Raw genomic sequence first — 20,652 nt, 5'->3', positions numbered from 1 at the left:
CCAACAGTGAACTAAACTATAGGCTCTGAGTGATGATGGTGTGTCAGTTTAGGTTCATCAATTATAATAAACGTACCACTCTGGTGAGGGATGTTGATAATGGGGGAGATTATACATATATGGAGGCAGGGCGTTTATGAGAAATCTCTACATTCCCCTTAATTTTGCTGTGAACCTAACCACTTTAAGAAAAATTCTTTCTTTGGAAAAGGAAGGGGGACTCCTACGGGTTTTTGTTTAAAAGCATGAAGATAAAAGATAGCTTAAAGTTCATAAAATCCAAACCCCACATTCTAGAGCCAAGGAAAGGGAGATGCAGAGGGAAAGAGGTTGTCCAAGATGAGATAAGATTGCAACATTAGGAAAATTTTCTAGGCAAATGTATTGCTCTTATTTTTACAAAGGGATATAAAAGCATATGTGTAAAAATGTGTGCTGGGGTATAGGCAAACAAGTCCAATTTGACATAATCTGTTTATGTCTGTGCAAAATGAATTATCTATAAGAATGTGTCGTACCAAAAATAGATTTGCCCTGAGCTTTCCCAGTAATTGGAGTCTTACAAAAAAATTTTTCTTGAATCATCTAAATGATTGCCCTGATTCTCAGCTTCACTTTATACATGGACACCACTATAAAGTACAAATCTAAAATGCTATATCTTTTTGATAGACACCTCTATCTTTAGAGCCTATTAATATTTATACTTCAATATTAATTAAGTCCCCAGAGCCTAATCAGGTGGCAGAAAGGAACCAAGATGTCTGAAAAAAGAACATACTAAATGTAACCAACCCATCAGGAAATGAAACCCAGAAAACTTATAAAATGTGTGACTTGATTCTTGAGGGAAATTCTGAGCTAATAGCTCCCAGTCAGCTCACCTGCCTGCTCTTATTATCTTAAACTCATCAGGAAATTTTCCCAAATTGCCATATATGTAGGTCATTTATTCATTCTGTCACGTATACCAAGGAATAGCATATCCATAAAGAGACTTAGAGAAAATGTCATTCATCTTCCATCCACCACCTACCCAAATATTCAGGATAGTATATTCTCCTTTTTTAATGTTATTAATAAAAGCACTGGTGCATTTTAAACAGTAAAAAGGATCATTCTACTATTTCTGGGATGGTGGAGCACTCTGTCTTTGACTGCCCAGTTCAGTATAATTTAATAATAAATATCATAAATGTTTAGTGTCTCTATCTGAAAGTAAATGACTTAAGAACTTTTATTCATTTTCATTTTATTTTTGAAACATTTCTATCCTACAGAACAGAAGAGAAAAAATTATAAATTCCTATGTTTCTGACACCAAAATTAAACATGTAAACCATATTTGCTTCAGTCTTTGTATCTACCCATCTATCTATTGAAGCCCCTCTCTCATCTTTCCCTTCTTGCACAGAAGTAGACCACATTGTAGAGTTTGTGTGCATCATTCCCATGAACGGAGAGGAAAAGAAGGCAGTGGAAGAGGAAGAGGAGCACTAGGGAAAAGGGAAACAATACAAGAGGAGGAGGAGAAGGAAATAGGGGAGGAGGTGTTTTATTATTTTCCAAATTTATTATACAGAGAATATATTACTTTTGTAGTAAGAAGAATCTTTTAAAACAAAAATTAAAACTACAATATTATCTTCTATTTCAAGGAGTACAGGTGGAAAATACTTTTGAAAGATTGTCACTGTTTGGAATAGGCAACACATAAAAGGGGCCTTGACCTAAACTTCACACTTTAATTAATATTTAATTCACAATAGCTCATAGATAAATATAAATATAAAATTCAAAACCATAAAACTTTTAGATAAAAACATGAGAAAAACTTAATGACCTGGAGTTAGGCAAAGAGTTCATAGACATGCCAATAAAGACATTGTTTCTAAGAGAAAATCATCAATAAATTGGACTTATTGAAATAAAAACTTTTGCTCTGAGAAGACTCTGTTAAGAAGTTAAAAATACAGATCACAGACTGGGGAAAAAATACTTGCAAGTCGTATACCTGACCAAAGACTTGTTTCTAAAACATATAAAGAAGTTTCTAAACTCAGTGGTAAACTAATAAACAACCCAATTAGAAATTAGACAAAAAACAAGCAGGTATTTTACCAGACAGTATATGAATGCCAAGTAAGGTCCTGAAAAGAGCTTCAGTATCTTTAGCCATAAGGGAAATGCAAGTGAAAGTGACAAGGAGATACCATTACAAACCTACTAGGGTGGCTAAAATAAAAATACTGATAATATCAAGTGCTGGGGAAGGCACAGAGCAACTCTGCCCTTTTGTTGTTACTTCTCTTGAGTCTTAAACTATTACAAAATTAAAACTTATTTAATAAAAAGTGATGAGAGCAGAAGTCTGATTGCAGGACTGATCAGGGAAAGGGAAATGAGAAAGTGGAGTCAATGAGTAAAGATAGCTCTGGAAAATTATCTCACTAGTTATCTTCATAGAACATGGCCATTAACAGTGGAACCTGGGCAGGCATATCTGAGATGGGGAGCCATAGCCTGTGCCAGCATAGTGCTAAAGAACATGAACTCCAACTTCTTCGGACTGGCACTAACTAAAAAGTTGTGTGACCTGTAGAAACAAAGCTGTGCCTCAGTTTTCTCCTCTGAAAACAGAAAAAACCATGGCATCCATCTTGAAGGATCATTCTGAGGACTAAATGGAAAACACTGTTCATATAACATTATAAACATTCAATCCATTTTAACTTTTTAATTGTTATTATACTTCACCTAGATCTTGCTTAGAATATAAGGTATTAAGGTAACTTAATTTATTTTCTCTTCTCCCTACTACCCTCATTTTCAAAAACCCTTTCTCATTAACTTTAATCCCTGTTCTCATCTGCCTTTTCTATATAGAAAACTATTCTATATAACTTTATAACTTGTACTTTTTAATTATTTAAATTTTTTACTCTAAATATTTTTAATTTTTTCAAATATAACTAAAACTCAGTTTAAAAATAAGTGCATAAATTTTAAAATAAAATTTAAATTATGTTACCTTATTACATAAGTGTGGGAGAATCTATATAAAACTGATATAATTAAACACACCTTTTATAATGAAAAAAGAAATGTTTACCCAAGATGATTACACTATAAGGAAATAGATTAGATAATTGTGTGCTGACTTTTTCTGTTGGAGGTGGAATTTTTTGGTCCTTCAAGGACTCACTCTTGTTAACAAAGAGCATGACTTTTTTCCCCCAAAGTCCCATACTGTTAGGAACCATTAAACATGATTTACATTGTCAGTGGGTTAATTTAAACTTTTCACTAATAAATTATTCACATTTTTCCTGCAATAATGACTAATGGAATATGTAGGAAGTGTGGAGTCTATTCACATTTTGATGGTTATTTTTATCAGAACACTGAAAGCACACATTCTTAAACATTTGTCAGTGGACTACATTAAAATTGGTAGCAGACAAAAGAAACAAGAGGAGAATCATCAAGATGGAAGCATAGGTAAATTCACTTCACCTCTTCATGCAACCACAGAAAGAATTATAATTAGACCTCAAAACAAATATCATCCAGAGTCATCAGAAAATTGAGCTGTATGGAAGTATGACAACCAAGGATTTAGAGATGCCACATTCATCCAGATGGTAGGAGGGGTAGAGAAGCACAGAGATGTGGTGTGACACAGAGAGGAGGTAGCTGTGGAAGGGGCAATTCCACATTCACATGTGGTGGACAAAAATCAGGAAGGATACCTTGGGAGCAAGCAATCCCAGCCCCAGGCCAGACTGCACAGCCCAGGGTTCCCATGCCAGGAAGATAAATCCCCATAACTTCTGGCTGTAAAAACCAGTGAGGTTTGAGACAGCAGAAGAAATTGCCGGATTTTCAGGAGACTCCGCTTAAAAGCCCACACAGACTTAAAACGTACCCAGAATGACGCCCTCAGGGATTTAGCACCAGTGCAAACAGCTGGAAGGGCACCACTGTATGTGGGGAGTAAGTGAAGCAACTAGAAATAGGGCAAGTGCCCAAGAAACCTCCAGAAGCCAGGAAGTGGCATTTCCAGCTGTGTGAGTCCTCCCCCTACACAGAACCACAAAGCCAGGAAGTGGGTTGCCCCTCCCTGGTGATTACCTAAGGCCCCACCCCACATAATTTACAGATACCTTTTCTACAACAGGCCATGCTACTAAGACAGGGAGTCAAAGCAGCTCTACCTAATACACTGAAACACGTGGAGGCAGTCAAATTGAGGACACAAAGAAATATGGCCAAAATGAAAGAACAGAACAAAATCCCAGAAAAAAGAACTAAACGAAATGGAGATAGCCAACATTTCAGATGAAGAATTCAAAATGCTGGTGAGCAGGATACTCAAAGAACTCATTGGATATAGCAACAACACAAAAAAGACCCAGAAAGAAATGAAGGTTACACTCAGTGAAATGAAGAAAAATCTACAGGGAACCAACAGTGGAGGGGATGAATCCAGGATTCAAATCAATGATTTGGAACATAAGGAAGAAATAAGCATTCAACCAGAACAGCAAGAAGGAAAAAGAATTTTTAAAAAATGAGTATAGTATAAGGAGCCTCTGGGATATCTCTAAATGTACCAACATCTGAATCATAGGGGTGCCAGAGGAGAAGAGGAAGAGCAAGAAATTGAAAACTTATTTGAAAAAATAATGAAAGAAAACTCCCCTAGTTTGGTGAAAGAAATAGACATACAACTTCAGGAATCACAGAGAGTCTTAAATAAGTTGGACCCAAAGAGGACCATACCAAGACACATCATAATTAAAATGACAAAGTTTAAAGATAAAGAGAGAATCTTAAAAGCAGCAAAAGAAAAGCAGAGATTTACCTACAAAGGAGTTCCCGTAAGACTGTCAGCTGATTTCTCAAAAGAAACTTTGCAGACAAGAAGGGACTGGCAAGAAATATTCAAGGTGAAGAAAAACAAGGACTACAACCTAGATCACTCTATCCAGCAAAGCTATCATTTAGAATGGAAGGCACATAAAGTGCTTCCCAGACAAGATAAAGCTAAAGGTGTTCATCATCACCAAGCCATTATTACATGAAATGTTAAAGGGACTTATTTAAGAAAAAAAAAAATATTGAAATTGTAAACATTAAAATGGTGACAAATTCACAACTATCAACAACTGAATCTAAAAAAGCAAACTAAGCAAATAACCAGAACAGGAACAGAATCATAGATACAGAGATAATTTGGAGGATTCTCAGCTGGTAGGGGGAAGGAAGAGAATGGGAGGAAAAGTGCAGGAATTAAGAAGCATAATTGGTAGGTACAAAATAGACAGGGGGATAATAAGAATAGTATAGGAAATGGAGAAGCCAAAGAACGTGACATGAAGTAAGTGAGGGGATTGCTGGAGGGAAGTGGGTCACCGGGCAGAAGGGGCAAAGGGGGAAAATTTGGGACAACTGTAATAGCATAATCAATAAGATATATTTTTTAAAATCTCAATGGAAAAAAAGAATGATGTGGTTATAACTTTAATATAATGCTATACACACAGGAAAGTCTGATATGCATGCCTGATACTGTATGAACTATAGTTAAGTGTTTATTAAATCAATATTAAAGGTCTGAATACATAACATGCCAGGTCACACATGTTTAAACTTTAAGACCATATTCCAAATGACAGATGCACTGAAATATGTATAGAATATAAAAAGGCAGCAGTGTATTGTGATGTTTTACTCTTCCTCATACTTTGTCATGGCTACAAGCACATTCTTCTAAGAGGTAAATGAACAGTTAATTATAGCAAATTGGCAGTGCAGCCATAGGAATATGCACATCATAAGTGAGAAGGAGGTGATACCTGTCCAGCATGGCCCAGTGGTGGAGACCACAAGGCATCTGTTTCACCCAATGCACGTCAATAACGTCAATGCATAGGAAGCAGAAGAGTATTCAGAGACCACCCATTTCAGTTGATTTGAAGATGTACATAATCCCCAGTGTTTGATTCCAAGTGAAAATTAAAATATATTGGTACTTTTTTTTTACTCCAATCAGTTTATTCCAGTCTAAATAACAGACTCACCAGTTGAACAATTTGGCTCTCTTTCATCCTGAATGTGCTAACCATTTGGCCTGTTTTCATCTAACAGTCAAGGCACAAACACTGATTATAGTGTGGGTTTTGTTTCTGTCTTAAAAAAACATTTCATACCCAGAAAGGTAACTGAAATAAAATGTTAGCTTTTCCTTAGAATCAGATTGAGCTTTGTTTATCGCTCTTATGAAAGCCTGTTAAGCAAGACTCATTTGCTCTCTGCTTTATAAGGTCCTATGTGGGATACCAAAAGTACGAGCCTCAGACATGGATTATGATCAGGAGAGGGTTTCAGGGAGGCTGTGGGGACCGTACAGAGAAGTTCCTCCAGGCTTGCTGCCCACCTACTTTATATCATGACACAGAGCTGGACAGGACTACAGACTCCCCAGTGATTCTACTGACCTGAGAAAGTGCATAATAAAGCTGGTCTGTTCACTTACCACCATGCAACTGGGCCAAGACAATCAACTAGAATCACAATTAATGGCTCATATAAATTGGCTTCATGTAGACCAAGGGTCTAGCAGAGACTTAGTTCATGTCAGAGAGTTTATATTTGCCAAAATACACTCAGTGTTAACTGCGTATTCTTAGGGATCTCCATCCCACATCTGCAGCCACTTAGAGATGCTATGAAGTGGGGACTAGCTTCTTCCCAAATGAGAAGCATTGCCTGCCCAAGAGGATCTCATTTGGGGTGTATCTATCTTGCAGCCTTCATATTTTGGAGGACCACTTGGAAGCTCTTCTCAGGGGTTCCCATTCACTTTTCTAACCATTCACAGCTCACCATTTCTTTCAGCAGCCAGTAAAGTTTTTGTTCAGCACCTAATTTTATAGTGGAGTTACTAGCCCCACTTTTGAAGACAGTGACACCTCTTCTTTATGAAGGTGTGAAGAGCCCCACTGTGTTATAACTGAGTTGGAGTCTTCTCTCATACTGGTCCATGAGCAACCTATAGGCAGCAACAGCAGAATTTGGCTTCCGTTATCTATAGTGCCCAAAAGAATGCTTCCATAATAGATAACAAATGAGAGCATACATTTTAGTAAATAGAAAACCTAATGCTTGACACGTGATTGTGAAAATTGCCAAGTGATATTGGAAATCAGGAGAACTGATTCTGCTTTTTCTGTACACAGAAAAATATTTATCTTGTTACTGCTATTTATTTAGAATAGCTTACCATGATTAACTGTGCTTTCTTACTGTATTTTCAGACTACATGCAGTTAGAAAGTGGTCAGAGATGAAACTTTTTAAGATGTTTTATTGACAACTAATATCCTGTGCCTCTCTATTTAGACTTTGGTGTTTACAGAACTTTAGATAGAAGTTTCAGTATGGTTGCCACATGAACACAAGAACAACCCTGGTTCGTGTATTATCAGTAGTAATGTCCTTAAATCTCTACCAGATGTGTTCTTTAAAAATACTTAATTCAATCATGTTAAATATTAAAATAAAACTTTTCTATTTTCACTGTTATTATTTTTTAGTACCAGAAGGGCCCCAACCCTCCATGACAGATCATTTACTTATTCTAAAACAAGTATATTAATGTCCCACAGTGCTAATTCCTCTCTAAACAAATCCCTGTCTCTGTGCACATGACTCATATTCTTTCCTTCCTCTGGTGATCCAAGGAAGATATTTATTCTGTTTCTTCATATTACATCTTAGAGTCTAATTAGCAGAAGTAAAAATGAATAATTCAGCTTAAAAAGCTCAGTTTAGCAAATCTGTCTTATCTGGCCAATTCACACTTATTATCCAGCACTCTGAAAATGCCTTGTAGTTATTTAAAAGGCTCTGAAATTGTTTTGCAAGTTTTGGAAATTTTAATTTTTTTAAATTCTATTTTAAAAAATCTTTCAATATTCCTGTTTTATATAAACACCAGAAATGCAGTGTCTAGTGAAGAGGAGGGTGTGGGAAAAAGTAATTACAATGAAACATAGTAAATGTAGTTGAATGAGGTGGGAATGTAATTCCCAAGGTCAGCAGGGCCTTTTTTACAAAGCAAACAAACTGGAGTTTTACCCTAAATTCAATCTAACTACTTTCTATCTTCTAATATATAATTACTCCCCTATCCATTGTGTTTACCTTCTGCCTGTTGTACTTTAGGAAAATGTAAATGTGAGATACATCCCAAACCATTTTAAAATTCAGATCAAGCTAATAAAATACAATTGTGTTTTAGCCTTTAGTTCTTGGGTAGTTCATTTTTGAGCTTTACAGCATGATGTGAATTAGCACAAAATAAATAAGGCTTTTTAAAAACTAGTTTATCGCAATGGCCTCAGATCACCATTGCCATTGTTAATGACAGAAATACATATATGTGAAGAGAAAGTTGGTCATGAATTGATGACTATAACTTTGAACCAGGATTCAAAATCTCTACAGTTGATTCTGTCTTTTCTAATGACACAGATCATAACTTCATGCAATAAAACTTCATTTATCAGCCCTTTCTTTCTAGTCCACTGGAAGTCTCACCTCTACCACTAACTGCTCTGTGACAGCAAGCAGGTCTTTTGAACACTAAAAGGCTCATAACAACCTGCCTACCACATGTAAATATTATGGGAATCAAATTGCATTGATCTAAAAATGTTTGAAAGTTTTTAAAAGTAGTATATATAGATAATGTATGATATTATTATTACTGCAATATTCATGTGCAAGGACCTTTTGTAGCATAATTGTGGGAGTTGGTTTTGAAGATATTTGAAACTAAGAGTAATACAAAACCACAGAGTCCAAGAAAAAGAAAACAGACACTGAAAACTCTTCCACTGCTAAGCCATTTCAAGCAATGATCTATAGGTTCTTTAAAAGGAAACCATTTGCTCCCATTTCCAATGTGAGAAACTAAGTGTTCTATATCAATCTGGTTTATATCAGTTTTAAGTAGTATAATAAAGCAAAGTTTTAAATTATTGATTTCTTCTTGGACCATTCCAAAAATATAGGGACACCCATGGCATCATATAGTCCCAGGAGTTTATGCCATGTCCTCCTAAGGTTCCTTAAAAATAACTTTTATCAAGTTTAAAACATCATATTTTTTAAAGAATTTATTTATTTATGTTTAGAGAGAGGTGAAGCAAGGGAGAAAGAGAGGGAGAGAAATATCAATCAGTTGCCGGAGACCTGACCTGCAACCCAGGCATGTGCACTGAGTGGGAATCAAACTGGCAGCCTTTCAATTTGGGGATGACACCCAACCCACTGAAACACACCAGTCAGGGCTAAAACATCATGTTTTCATCAAGCCTAAAATGTTATCAAATATGATACACCATTACTTTTATATACACTATAAAAGAAAGTTCTATTAAACTATGGCATGCCATGACATCCAATTTCAGAGATTTTAAAATGAAAAAAAAAAGTTTGTCTTAGAATCAGTGAATATAGTCATTGTCTTCTTATAATAAAAAGTAATCCCTAAAGATTTGATAGTGACCATCTTGCTTCTGCCCCTTTCAGATTCTCATCTAGGTCACTGGGACACCGAGATCATCTAGTGGACCCTCGCTGACCCTGCTGTCTCAGTTGGTACTTTCTGCCACCGTGGCAGTCTCCTCTTAAAAACGTGGCCCTCCCCAGTCCAGGGGTATTGCAGGCAACAGGGATCTTTCACAATAGGCAACCACATCTTGCCCCTGTATCACCTCTTCCTGAATACAGAGGGAAAGTTCATCATGGGCTGATCCCTAAAGAATTCTTTCAGTTCCTTTTTACTGAAACCAGTATAACAGGACCCTGTGTGCTCAGAACTGGGTTTATCTGATATTTTCTATCCAAAGAAATATATGTGATTACTCCAGAGACTATCTCTGCCATATCAACAATAGGGTTGATTATCTGTATAATTAAAAATTATGGTGCCTCTGTTGGGGAATTTGCTGATAAACTCAGTGAACAAAAAATTGCCCGACTAGAAGAGGCAAAATGGGCTCCCATCAAAAACATCCAGGATGCAATTGATCTGGAGAAGTCACAGAAGGAACTGGCTCAAAAGTGCTATTACTTTTTTGATGTCCAGAGGAATAACATTGCTATGGCCTGGAAGGTTACATACAAGGAATGGCTGTCTAGAGTATGCAAGAAGGTAAAGAATGACCTGAACTATCATATCTCAGTGCAGATCATGATATGTCAAAAGGAACGAGAGCACACAAAAAAATGGGTAGAGAAGCACATGATGCAGGGCATCTCTGCACAGCAGGAGAAGGAGACACTTGCCAAGTGCATTGCAGATCTAAAGCTGCAAAGAAGGCTCAAGCACAGCCAGCTCTGTGAATGCATCTATCATGATCAAGACAGCTAGAAACAGTTGACTAAATGGAAACCAGGCTGTGTGACCAAACCTTTCTGTACCGTCATCCACTGGAGTTACAGTTTACCCCACTTAAAAATGAAAAGTGTGAGTTTCATCTAGTGAGAGAATTAAAGCAATCTAATGGTCACTGAGATGTTTCTTGTCCTTCTTGCTCTGCATTTTGAGTTGTTCTGTGACCACTTTTGAATAAGCAGTTTGCTTTTAGTAAAATTTGGTACCTGACTAAAGACTACCAGGTTACAGTTTAAATTTGTAATGCATTCTGCCATCTTGCAATAAAGTGACAGTTGAAACAAGCATTAAAAAGTATTTCCTATTTATTGGAAAACTGGGGGAAAAACTGTGTATTAGCAGAAACATGGTTGCAAAATAAGACTTAGTGTAACTAAAAACACAGAGGAAGGACGAAGGTTAAGGGTGGTTTAATGATGGGACTGAAGGCTATCTCAAAAGCAGCTTCTTTCTGTCTCACTGTTCTGCCTTCTCTGGTGTCAGCCCTCTGGAGACAAGCTTCTTTTGTGGCGTTGGCTCCAGGTTTTCCCTCTGTACCCCTAACTTTGCACTGGAGATAGGGCTTCCAGCCTAGCACTCCCGGCAAGAATTCTAAAGTTCACCTGCACTGCTAAGATCATCTAGGACATTCATGTCACCTCACCTGGACTGTCACTGTTTCTGGGGAAAAGAAGATATGCTTGAAAAGTGTATGGACTAAGTGAGGAAGAAGTGATACCTAAATGGGAAACCTGCCTGTTACTAGAAATAAAAGGAAGGAGGGAGCATTGCTTGAAAGCTGTGATGTAATTTTATGTCAACTTGTCTAGGCTATGAGGTACAGTCGTTTGGTCAAGCACAAGTCGAGATGTTGATGTGATGGTATTTTTTAGATATGATTAAAGTAAATTGCCTTCCATAATGTGGGTGGGCTGTGTCCAATGAGTTGAAGCCTTTAAGAGGAATGAATGAGGTTTCCCAAAAAAGGAGGAATTCTCCTCAATACTTCAATGTCAGTTCTTCAGCCTTCTGGATTCCAGACTTGTCTGCCCCTACAATCATCCTGCAATACCAAGAGCCAATTCCTTAAAATCAGTCAGTCTCTCTTCCTCTCCCTCCCTCTAGTATAGAGGCAGAGATATATACAAAAGAGAATAGAAATTCCCTGTGATCCAGGACTACCACCATTTTAAAATATTTTCTCCAATGTTATTTATTTATTTACTTCTCTATGCATAGAAATATATGGAAATGTTTTACTGAAATATTATCCTGGATGTACAAGATATCAAAACTTTTGAACCTTGTCTTCATCTCTTAGTATGTTGAAGTGATTGTTTTCCCATACCCTAAAATATTTTAATGTGATTTTTTTCAGCAGTTACCAAAAAATCCATCACATAACCATAATCCATTTAATTATTTGAATATTCCTGGGGTTTTTTATTATTTCATTTTATTCTCTATATACACAGCCCCCTCTTCTTTTTTTTAAGATTCTATTTATATTTTTAGAGATGGAAAGGAGGGAGAAAGAGAGAGAGAAACATCAGTATGGGGTTGCTGGGGGTCATGGCCTGCAACCCAGGCATGTACCCTGACTGAGAATCGAATCTGTGACACTTTGGTTCGAAGCCCGCGCTCGATCCACTGAGCTACACCAGCCAGGCACACAGCCCTCTATTCTGATGTGAGAAGCCAGCAGGGCTCTGCTTCTGGAATCTGAGATCTCTACCATTCAGGATCAAAAGTGTTCCCTCTAAACTCATCAAGTTGTGTACATTAAACATACAATTTTCTATATTTTGCACTTGGTTCCACTTGGTGCAGGGTAGAGCTCATTAAACAGCAAGCTGCCATTTCAGTCTTTAGCCTCAGTGAATCTGACCTGGCACCAAAACATATCACTATTCCAGAGCTAACCACGAAGATCTATACCCACCATAAAGGTCTTCACGGCAGTTATGTGGACTGCTGGACTCCGCTTCTATGTCATTATCAGCATTGAGAGCACACATTTGTTTTCAGGTAATGTGAAATGTTTGCCACTTCTCCAAAATTTGTTTAATCCTATAAGATCCTTATCAGAGTGGGAAAAAACAACAAAGAAAATAAAATGAGGAAGAGTTAGGAAGGAGAGTATGTGGACGCTCAGTATTCTGCATTCCATATTCACTCATTTACACTCCTAATTATGAGATTAAATTAAATGTGCACTAATGAGCGGTGAACAGAATGGATGTTCCTGGAGAACAAAGAAACACATGGTAGCGTGGCAAACCATGTTAGCATCGCTTCCAAGCACAATTGACTGGGGAGTTTCGGGGCCAGACTTCCCCACCACTGCAGATTCCACTCTCCATCCATTATCTCCGTGCGAGGCGATCCCGTCCAAGTCCCCAGAGTCAGTGTGCACTCCCAGCAGCTGGATTTCTCTGAGATGGTTAAGTGGTAATTTTCCCAGCTACTCTTCTCAAATTTTAGATGGGGGAAAAACATACCATGAAATGGTGATGGTAATGACAAGAGTTAATTTGTGGATTTGGTTAAATGCTATTTTAGCAATGCCTTGAGATGTAGCATATGATTAGTGCTTCACTGGTACAGATAGTCATGGTCTTCAAGAAATTGATTTTTAAGTCTCCTGTTCTATTGTTTTAATATATCTCATATTTTTATTTATTTACTTATTTGCCATATTCTAGAGAGAACTTTTGCTCATAAATGCTGGGTTGTATTTTTAAGACTAAGCTTAACCTTCCTACCTACATATTTCTGGGAGACGTACATAAGGTTTGTTTGTGGTCTTTAGCATATCTGTAAGCTAAAAGAATGAAGGGACTTTTTCTCCTCGATGCTGAAAGATTACAACTGTTTCATGTATCAAAATAACTATCTCACAATGAACTTATATTAAACTGAGTTTCAAAAAATAGATGGAGTTGCTAAGTTACAGCGAAATAATACAATATGGTAAGATTTAAGTTTTAAAAAATAGAAAGGAAGATGATTCAAATCAAGACTTTTAGGAGTCTGTTCCGTTCCTTTATTTATTTTCTATTTTCATTCAATCATTTCGAGATATTTATTTATCATCTATCAGGTCCCAGACACAGTTCTACACACTGGAAATAGAACAGTATACAAAATGGACAAAAATGTTTGCCCTCAGGGGTCTTCCATTCTAATGGAGAGAGAGAAACCCCTGCACTAAAATTAATTCCATTTTAATAAAGAAGAGAGTGTTTAAGTACTTGAGATGACAAATATTACAATGTCACAAAACTATGATACAAGAAATCACAAGTTTAAATATCTACTTAGCATTATATAATTATAGTACCTTACTTATGAGATAAATGGTTAGAAATAGAATTGTATGAAATCTGAAAATTAAACTGGTAAATTATCTGCAGATTCTTAGTAAGTATAAGGTGAGGAATTAGAGAAAGTGGTGTGGTGTGAAAGGCATCCTTGCAGGGGCCGGGGGGGGGGGGGGGGGGGACTGGGACAACTGTAACTGAACAACAATAAAAAATAAGAAAGAGCCATCCTCATAACATAGCAAGAACATGCTTTGACAGGCTGTTCAGTGAACAACACCGTGATATCACACCATGGTTTAACAGTGCTCCTGATTCCTGAAGAAGGGATGCACAGCGGAGTTGGGAAACATTCACAATTTCTCCAGTGCAATAAAAGAAAACAAATGACTGACTTGAACAAGAAGGTTTAAGGTGTGAGAAGACAGAACACAGTACAGAGACAGTGTCTGTCTTAAACCTTAGTCGAGATAACACTTAAAAAATAACAAAATAGTAAACCAGCCTAAATGTCCAATTAAAATTCTAAGATTGTTTGGTGATGCAATGGTAAGCTGATTCTTAATATTTTTGTTACTTTATGAATAATTTAAATGTGAAGCTATTGAGTTAATTTGTCCTTAAATGAAGGGATATTTTTTAAGACCAGCAGTTGTAGAAAGAGCCACATATCGAGAAATTAAAGCTACTATAAAATCTGTATCTCCAAGCTCTCCTGAGCCTCATATATTGAAAACACCTATTAGTCATCTCCCAGGAATCTTTGGGCACCTCTGACTTCCATGTCCTAAACTGAACTCTGCTCCCGAGTCCTCATCTCAAGTAACAGTTCCACTGTCCACTCAGACTGGCAAGGTACAAACCCAGGAATCAATTAAAATCAACATTCTCTCTCTCTCTCTCTCTCTCTCTCTCTCTCTCTCTCTCTCTCTCTCACACACACACACACACACACACACACACACACACACTCCTACTGAAAACCAAACCACATGTTTTGGTGGTCTTTCCTCTCCATCACTAGGTCCTTATCAGCTTCCCTCTGAATCAGGATAATAGCCGCCTGGCTGATCTTCTACACTCTTGTCTCCCATCGCCCACTCCGGTGGGAGTCTAGATCATCTTCTGAAGCACAAACTTCATTATAGACACCTTCACTCTAATACCAAGTTTGGCTTCCTTATGCCTCCACACTCCTGTAGGTAAAACATTTCTTTTCTCACACACATTCATGTATAAATTATATAGATTTAAAATGAGTGCATTAATATATTGTATATATAAAAGTATATGATAAAAATTGAAATTTTATAAGAGATATAAATGAAATTCACATTTTTATATTCTAATTTTTTTAAGATTTTATTTATTTAGTTTTAGAGAGGGAAAGGAGGGAGAAAGAGAGAGAGAGAGAAACATCAATGTGCGGTTGCTGGGGGCCATGGCCTGCAACCCAGGCATGTGCCCTGACTGGGAATCAAACCTGCGATGCTTTGGTTCGAAGCCCGCACTCAATCCACTGAGCTATGTCAGCCAGGGCTATATTCTAATTTTTAATGGTTGACAAAATATTTTGCTATCACTACAATTATTTAGTGAGAATGATACTGAATATGCTTCATAATTTCTGAAAGCTTTTATTACCTTCTGATATAGCAATTTAAAATCTGATTCTAAGTGCAGTTTATTTTGATGTTTTGGTTGATAGCAGTAGAGCTGCAAAATACATCTCACAGAGAACCACATGTACACAGAGGAAGTCCATCATTGAATGAGTTTATGAAATTATGATACTTATTTTTCAAAATCATTTGTGAATTTTATATGGGCTTATGTGAAAATTCATAATATTTGTATTACTCATGTTAACTCGAACATTTGAAGTCATTTATCCACTTTGTGAGACTTAGTCAAGTTAGATAATGTATATAAGTCCATTTAACCAGTTACCCATAAATTGCTAACAAACTGCAGTTTGCTTTAAGAATGAGTAAAGGGGTTAGGGACAGCTCCTCAGTGTGGTGGCTCTCAACCCTTCCCTCAGAATTCCATGTGCCTGGTAAGTCCCTCTGTCTGTCTGACATACAGACCAAGCAAGGGCACCAATGACAGTCCATATGTTATTAGTGAAGCCTAAGTACTTTTTCATATTTTCAGGTAGAACTCCAAGTCTTCACACATTTTCCCTCCATACTGCAGTGTATCATCTCATACAACGTGTTGAATTCGAAAGTGTTCTCACCCCATTTTGGAGACCACTGTCCGAAGTATTACATCCAAACGTCTTAGCTGGACACACCCAGCCTGTCTTAGTCTACCCTCAGTGACCTCTCCATTCCACACCCCCAGGCCTTCAGCCACATTGAACTTCTCATCATTCTTGAATCTCTCATGGTATCTTTGCTTTCAAATTCCCTTTCTGCAATACTGTGCCTGCACGTTCTGCCTCACCCCACACCATCCACACCTGGTACATTCTTCATCCTTCAAGACCCGACACAAGAGCTCTTATGTCCTTCTCGACTGTGCAGTGTTCTCTTTGCATTTTGCTCACATCTGTTAACACCTCTCAAGCCACACTGCACACATTTGCCTTCCCTTGTTCTGTAAGACCCTGGAGACCAAAGAGCCTTTGGGTAACTGCAGCACCTAACAAAGTGCCCATTTGAAAGCATCACAAAACCATTTGTTGAATAAATTTCCTCTTAGGAAAGCTGATGCAATTGTAAATTTTGAAAAGTCAAAGAATAGCAAATGTCTTGTGAAGAATCAAAGACCGCTAGAAGATTCTGAAGAGAGACAAGGAATCAATTACCTAGTATTCTCATACTGGTTGACCAATGACCAACTCATGGACAGGATATAGGGAACTGCAAAGAAAAGGCAATTGGCAAGTAATGTTTAATAAATCAAGAATAGCTTTCAATATAAAAATTGGCAGCATTGTCTTCCAGGAGATCCCAAGGTGAGATCCCATTGGTCCCCAGAAAGCTATTTGGGCTTTGGTCTCCATGATGTTACAGTAGAAAACCTTAACAGATTTCATCTCTTGGCCTCAGAGACTGACTAGGTAAGTCTGGAGATAGCTTCACTCTTAAAAAAATAATTACTAATCAACAGTACATTTAATTAAATCTGCTGCCTTCAAAATGTACTGTGATTAAAAAAAAACTGAATACAGAAATAGTAGATTCTGCTAAAAACTATACCTGTTTGAAGCAAAATCTATAAATAGTATGTCTAATTTATTTCATGTGATTTATATGTGATTTTTTCATTGTGGTATAAAATCACAGACTTATTTATCACACAGTGGCTTACCTTAAATGAGCCAAGGTAACATTCTGCTCCTTTTGCTATACATGAAGTATAGCCTATGATGTATCCACCAATATATATTATACAATAAGCATATCCCCACTCTGCTATTCTGTTTCCTTATGGAGGCAGTTTTTGCTAATGGACATAGCTAGAAATTACGACTTGGTTGATTCATTTAAGGTCTCTTCTTAATTGATAAAAACATGATGCTTTTTAGATAAATCATAAATATTTACTTGGAAGAGCTCAAACAATGCTTTGAAGGTGGCATTGTTTTCTTATTTCAACATTCACTCCATGCCAAGACACTTGAGTTATCACAAGGCCATGATTCCTGTGAAGTGGTCATCTTATGCCACCTTTAATACTCATCTTGATAAATCCTGTTGTATCTTGGAAATGAACATTTTCATCTCAGTCCTACATGGTATTACAATACATTCAAAGTGGTTTACTGCAGCATATCTCTTGAGGTTATGATTTATACTTAAGTATAAATCACAGCTTAGCAAGGACTAAGCTAAAAATAAACCAGATAAAGTGAAAAATATTTGAGCATACAGTTTAAAATATTGATAAACTGTGCCTCTTTTTTAATACCTCACATTAGATATTTGTGGAAATGTATGATTGAAGCTCTCAGAATATTAGCTTTAGGCAGATGCTGGTGTTAAGTAAAAATATTTATTTGGGAGCAGTTTTATAAGAGGTCATTGTTTTTAAAAGGAAGTCACTGATGGATGTGGGCAGAGACAACATAAAATTATCGAGATCAAAAGCACTAATCAGTGTCCAGCAACACATTATAATATCCTATATCTATGTAGCATTTTAGAGCTAGCAGCATTCACCAGTGCTTTATCTCTTTTAAACACATGAAGTTGTGGGAGATGTTAGAAGCAAGTTCAGTTGACAGAATCTCTACCATTTAAAGAAGCAGCCAAAAAACTTGGTGAAAAACATGATTTTATTTTTTCAGATGGATATGAGTACTTTCTTCCCCTCATTTATGAACTGGTTTTTACTCATTACACTACATTTCAACATCCCCTTGAAAACAAGAAAATTCTTGTCAAAAGCATAATTCAGACAATGATGGGGGGAAACACGGGATTTGATCTCATTGAAATATTTCATTCTTCATAGACACATATTCACTCTTCAAGTGGAGAATGGCCACCAATGTCAGCAAAATGAGCAAATTTTCTTGTGTTGATGAAACCTTACTTATTAGTGGTTGGTGTGTCCTCAGGGTATAATCAAGATGGAAGATACTGCCCGGCTCCTGTGTCAGAGAAGAGTTTAGATATCAATGCCTGAAGTCAGCTGACCTTGGCTAAATCATAAGGTGACCCTGATAAGCAGAGAGACAGAATTTTTTACTTTTAAGTGTCTCGCTACATAATATTGTATAATAGCAACAAGGACAATGCTTCTCCCAAGACACGACACACAACTGAGTACCTTCCTCCAACTGGTATTCTATGCTCACCTCCTCCTACACTTAGACTGTTTTCAATTTTATTTTATCCCTCACCACCCCCCAGGTCAAATGGATCCCTGTGGTAGACATTACCTATCCTCCCCAAGATTTATACTTTCTCATTCCTTCTGAGTACATACCCCAGAAAGTTAGGTGGTGACCATGTGACTTCCTTCAACCAGTGAAATGTGAGGAGTGATCTGTGTCATATCTAGATGAAAGCATTTACAGTTTCAAGTGCAGTTTTCCATACCAGCCCATTGCCATGGTGCTCATGGAGAGGTCACAGGACTGAAGCAGGCTGAAACAGTGAGCCACCAGAAGAGCTGCCTAGGAGGCTTTGCAGGAGCAGGAAATTAACTTTTGTTGTATTAAGTCACTGAGCTTTTGTTTGTTTTTTTATCCTCACCTGAGGACATTCTCTCATTGTTTTTTTTTTTAAGAGAGAGGAAAGGAGAGAGAAAAACATCGATGCAAGAGAGAAGCATCAATTGTTTGCCTCCCATATGTGCCTGGGGACACAGGACCATACACTCCCAGATCAGGGACCAAACCAACAACTTAGGTATGTGCCCAGACTGGGAATTGAATCTGAAGCCCTTTGGTTTACAGGACAATGTTCCAACCTTCTCAGACATACCAGCCAGGGCAGCCACTGAGATTTTGATGGTATTTGTTACAGCAGCATAATCTAGTCTACCCTCACTGGTAGAGCTTCACTAGCTCAATTCACCCTGATCATCATTTATGCAGCAGCCCACGGCTGCATGTGTGGATGATATACCAGTAAGTTGTTTTTATACACGAGTGGGCTCCTGTCACTGTTGAAGGCACAGTCTCACTGATATACCTGGTAGCAGCAGGAAGGTAGCAGGGATACTCATGTGTGTCCCACATCCTTTCCACATCCCTGAAATAGCACTGAAGGTGGACCAGTGCAGATGACCATCTTGATTTATTACCAAGGAAATATCAGTTTTATGGGAGGAGGGTAGAGCTTAGTTTAGAGCACACCAAAACTTCTAGACTAGTGGGAAATTCACTGGAAATGCCTAGTAAATAATTGGTAGTGCAGAAATGGGGCTTGGAAACAGGTTAAGAATATAGGTAGATTCAGAAGTAATCACACACTTGAAAATTAAACATAAGACATAAGTTTCCAAGGAAAATGGCAGAAAGTGAGAAAAATAAAAAGCCAAGAAATGAGTCTTAAACATTCGTACTTGGGGGGAGGGGTGCAAAGAGAAGAGGGTCAAAGAAGGGAGATATGAGAACTAGGGTGACAATACCCATTCATTTTGAGAGCTAAGAATATCATATCTTCATTAATAAATTCATTGAAATTTAAATTTCAAGGTTTTTAATGAGGATAAAGAATGTACTACTCCTTAACCATTCATTTACTCTCTCAGATATCAAAATAGATTACCCATCTGACAGCCAGCTGGACATTATCTATAATAAAAAGCAAAATTATTTTTTAATTTAATGTCCCAGAACTAATTTATCAGGATTTAAAGTTTTGCAGATGAAACAGGAGAACTTTTAAAAAAAATATTTAAAAGTTCTTTAATAAACACATTTTGGGATTTATTTTCTTTGCAGTTTGTTTTGTGGGATTTCCCTAGTTAAACCTGAAAACTACTGCTAGTTGTTTTACAGATGCAGTGCTATAAGCTGACAGAAGAACTTAATGACAAAAAGAACAGGGAAAAACTCTTTCAAAATGTTCAGATGAAATAGCTGTCACAAGGTGCTGAGAAAGAAAACCTGGGCACTTCTGCTTCAGGAATTTTCACATTTTGATCACAGATTGCTTTTCCAAGCCACTTCCCTCATGGTAAAAACTATCTATCTAGTTCACTGGAAACTGTGTTCTCACAAACACCTTTTGGTGCTTTAATCTTTTTTTACAAAATTGTTTCCACTGACACAGGGATCAAGTTCTCCCAGTGCTGAGAGCAGTCAGAGCAGCCCCTGCCTCTCTATCACCATGACCAAGTGCAGGTCCCTGGTCTCCAAGCAAGCAAGGTTCCTGCTCCAAACAGAACTTTTAAACATACATGATTTTCTCGG

The 20,652-nt window shown here is 37.3% G+C and overlaps 1 protein-coding gene and 1 long non-coding RNA gene across 2 annotated transcripts in view; one reads left to right on the top strand and one right to left on the bottom strand.

Annotated features, from left to right (window-relative positions):
- Positions 1-10,790, top strand: part of LOC114505981 (ATP synthase F(0) complex subunit B1, mitochondrial-like) — a 37,040-nt gene extending 26,250 nt beyond the window's left edge. Inside the window, 1 exon segment of the mRNA XM_036009436.1 lies at positions 9,694-10,790. Within this exon segment, the coding sequence (XP_035865329.1) occupies positions 9,694-10,446 (753 nt within the window). The 3' untranslated portion in view covers positions 10,447-10,790.
- Positions 10,791-14,736: 3,946 nt separating this feature from the next.
- Positions 14,737-19,975, bottom strand: LOC118496679. Its single transcript, XR_004899234.1, has 3 exons — positions 18,717-19,975; positions 17,094-18,447; positions 14,737-14,968 (listed from the first exon to the last, which is right to left on the bottom strand). It is a non-coding gene; the product is annotated as an uncharacterized LOC118496679 (long non-coding RNA).
- Between the last annotated feature and the right edge of the window lie 677 nt (positions 19,976-20,652).

This window comes from Phyllostomus discolor, chromosome 9, assembly GCF_004126475.2.
Source record: "Phyllostomus discolor isolate MPI-MPIP mPhyDis1 chromosome 9, mPhyDis1.pri.v3, whole genome shotgun sequence".
Classification (NCBI taxonomy): Eukaryota; Metazoa; Chordata; class Mammalia; order Chiroptera; family Phyllostomidae; genus Phyllostomus; species Phyllostomus discolor.
This window is presented reverse-complemented; position numbering and strand designations above follow the sequence as displayed.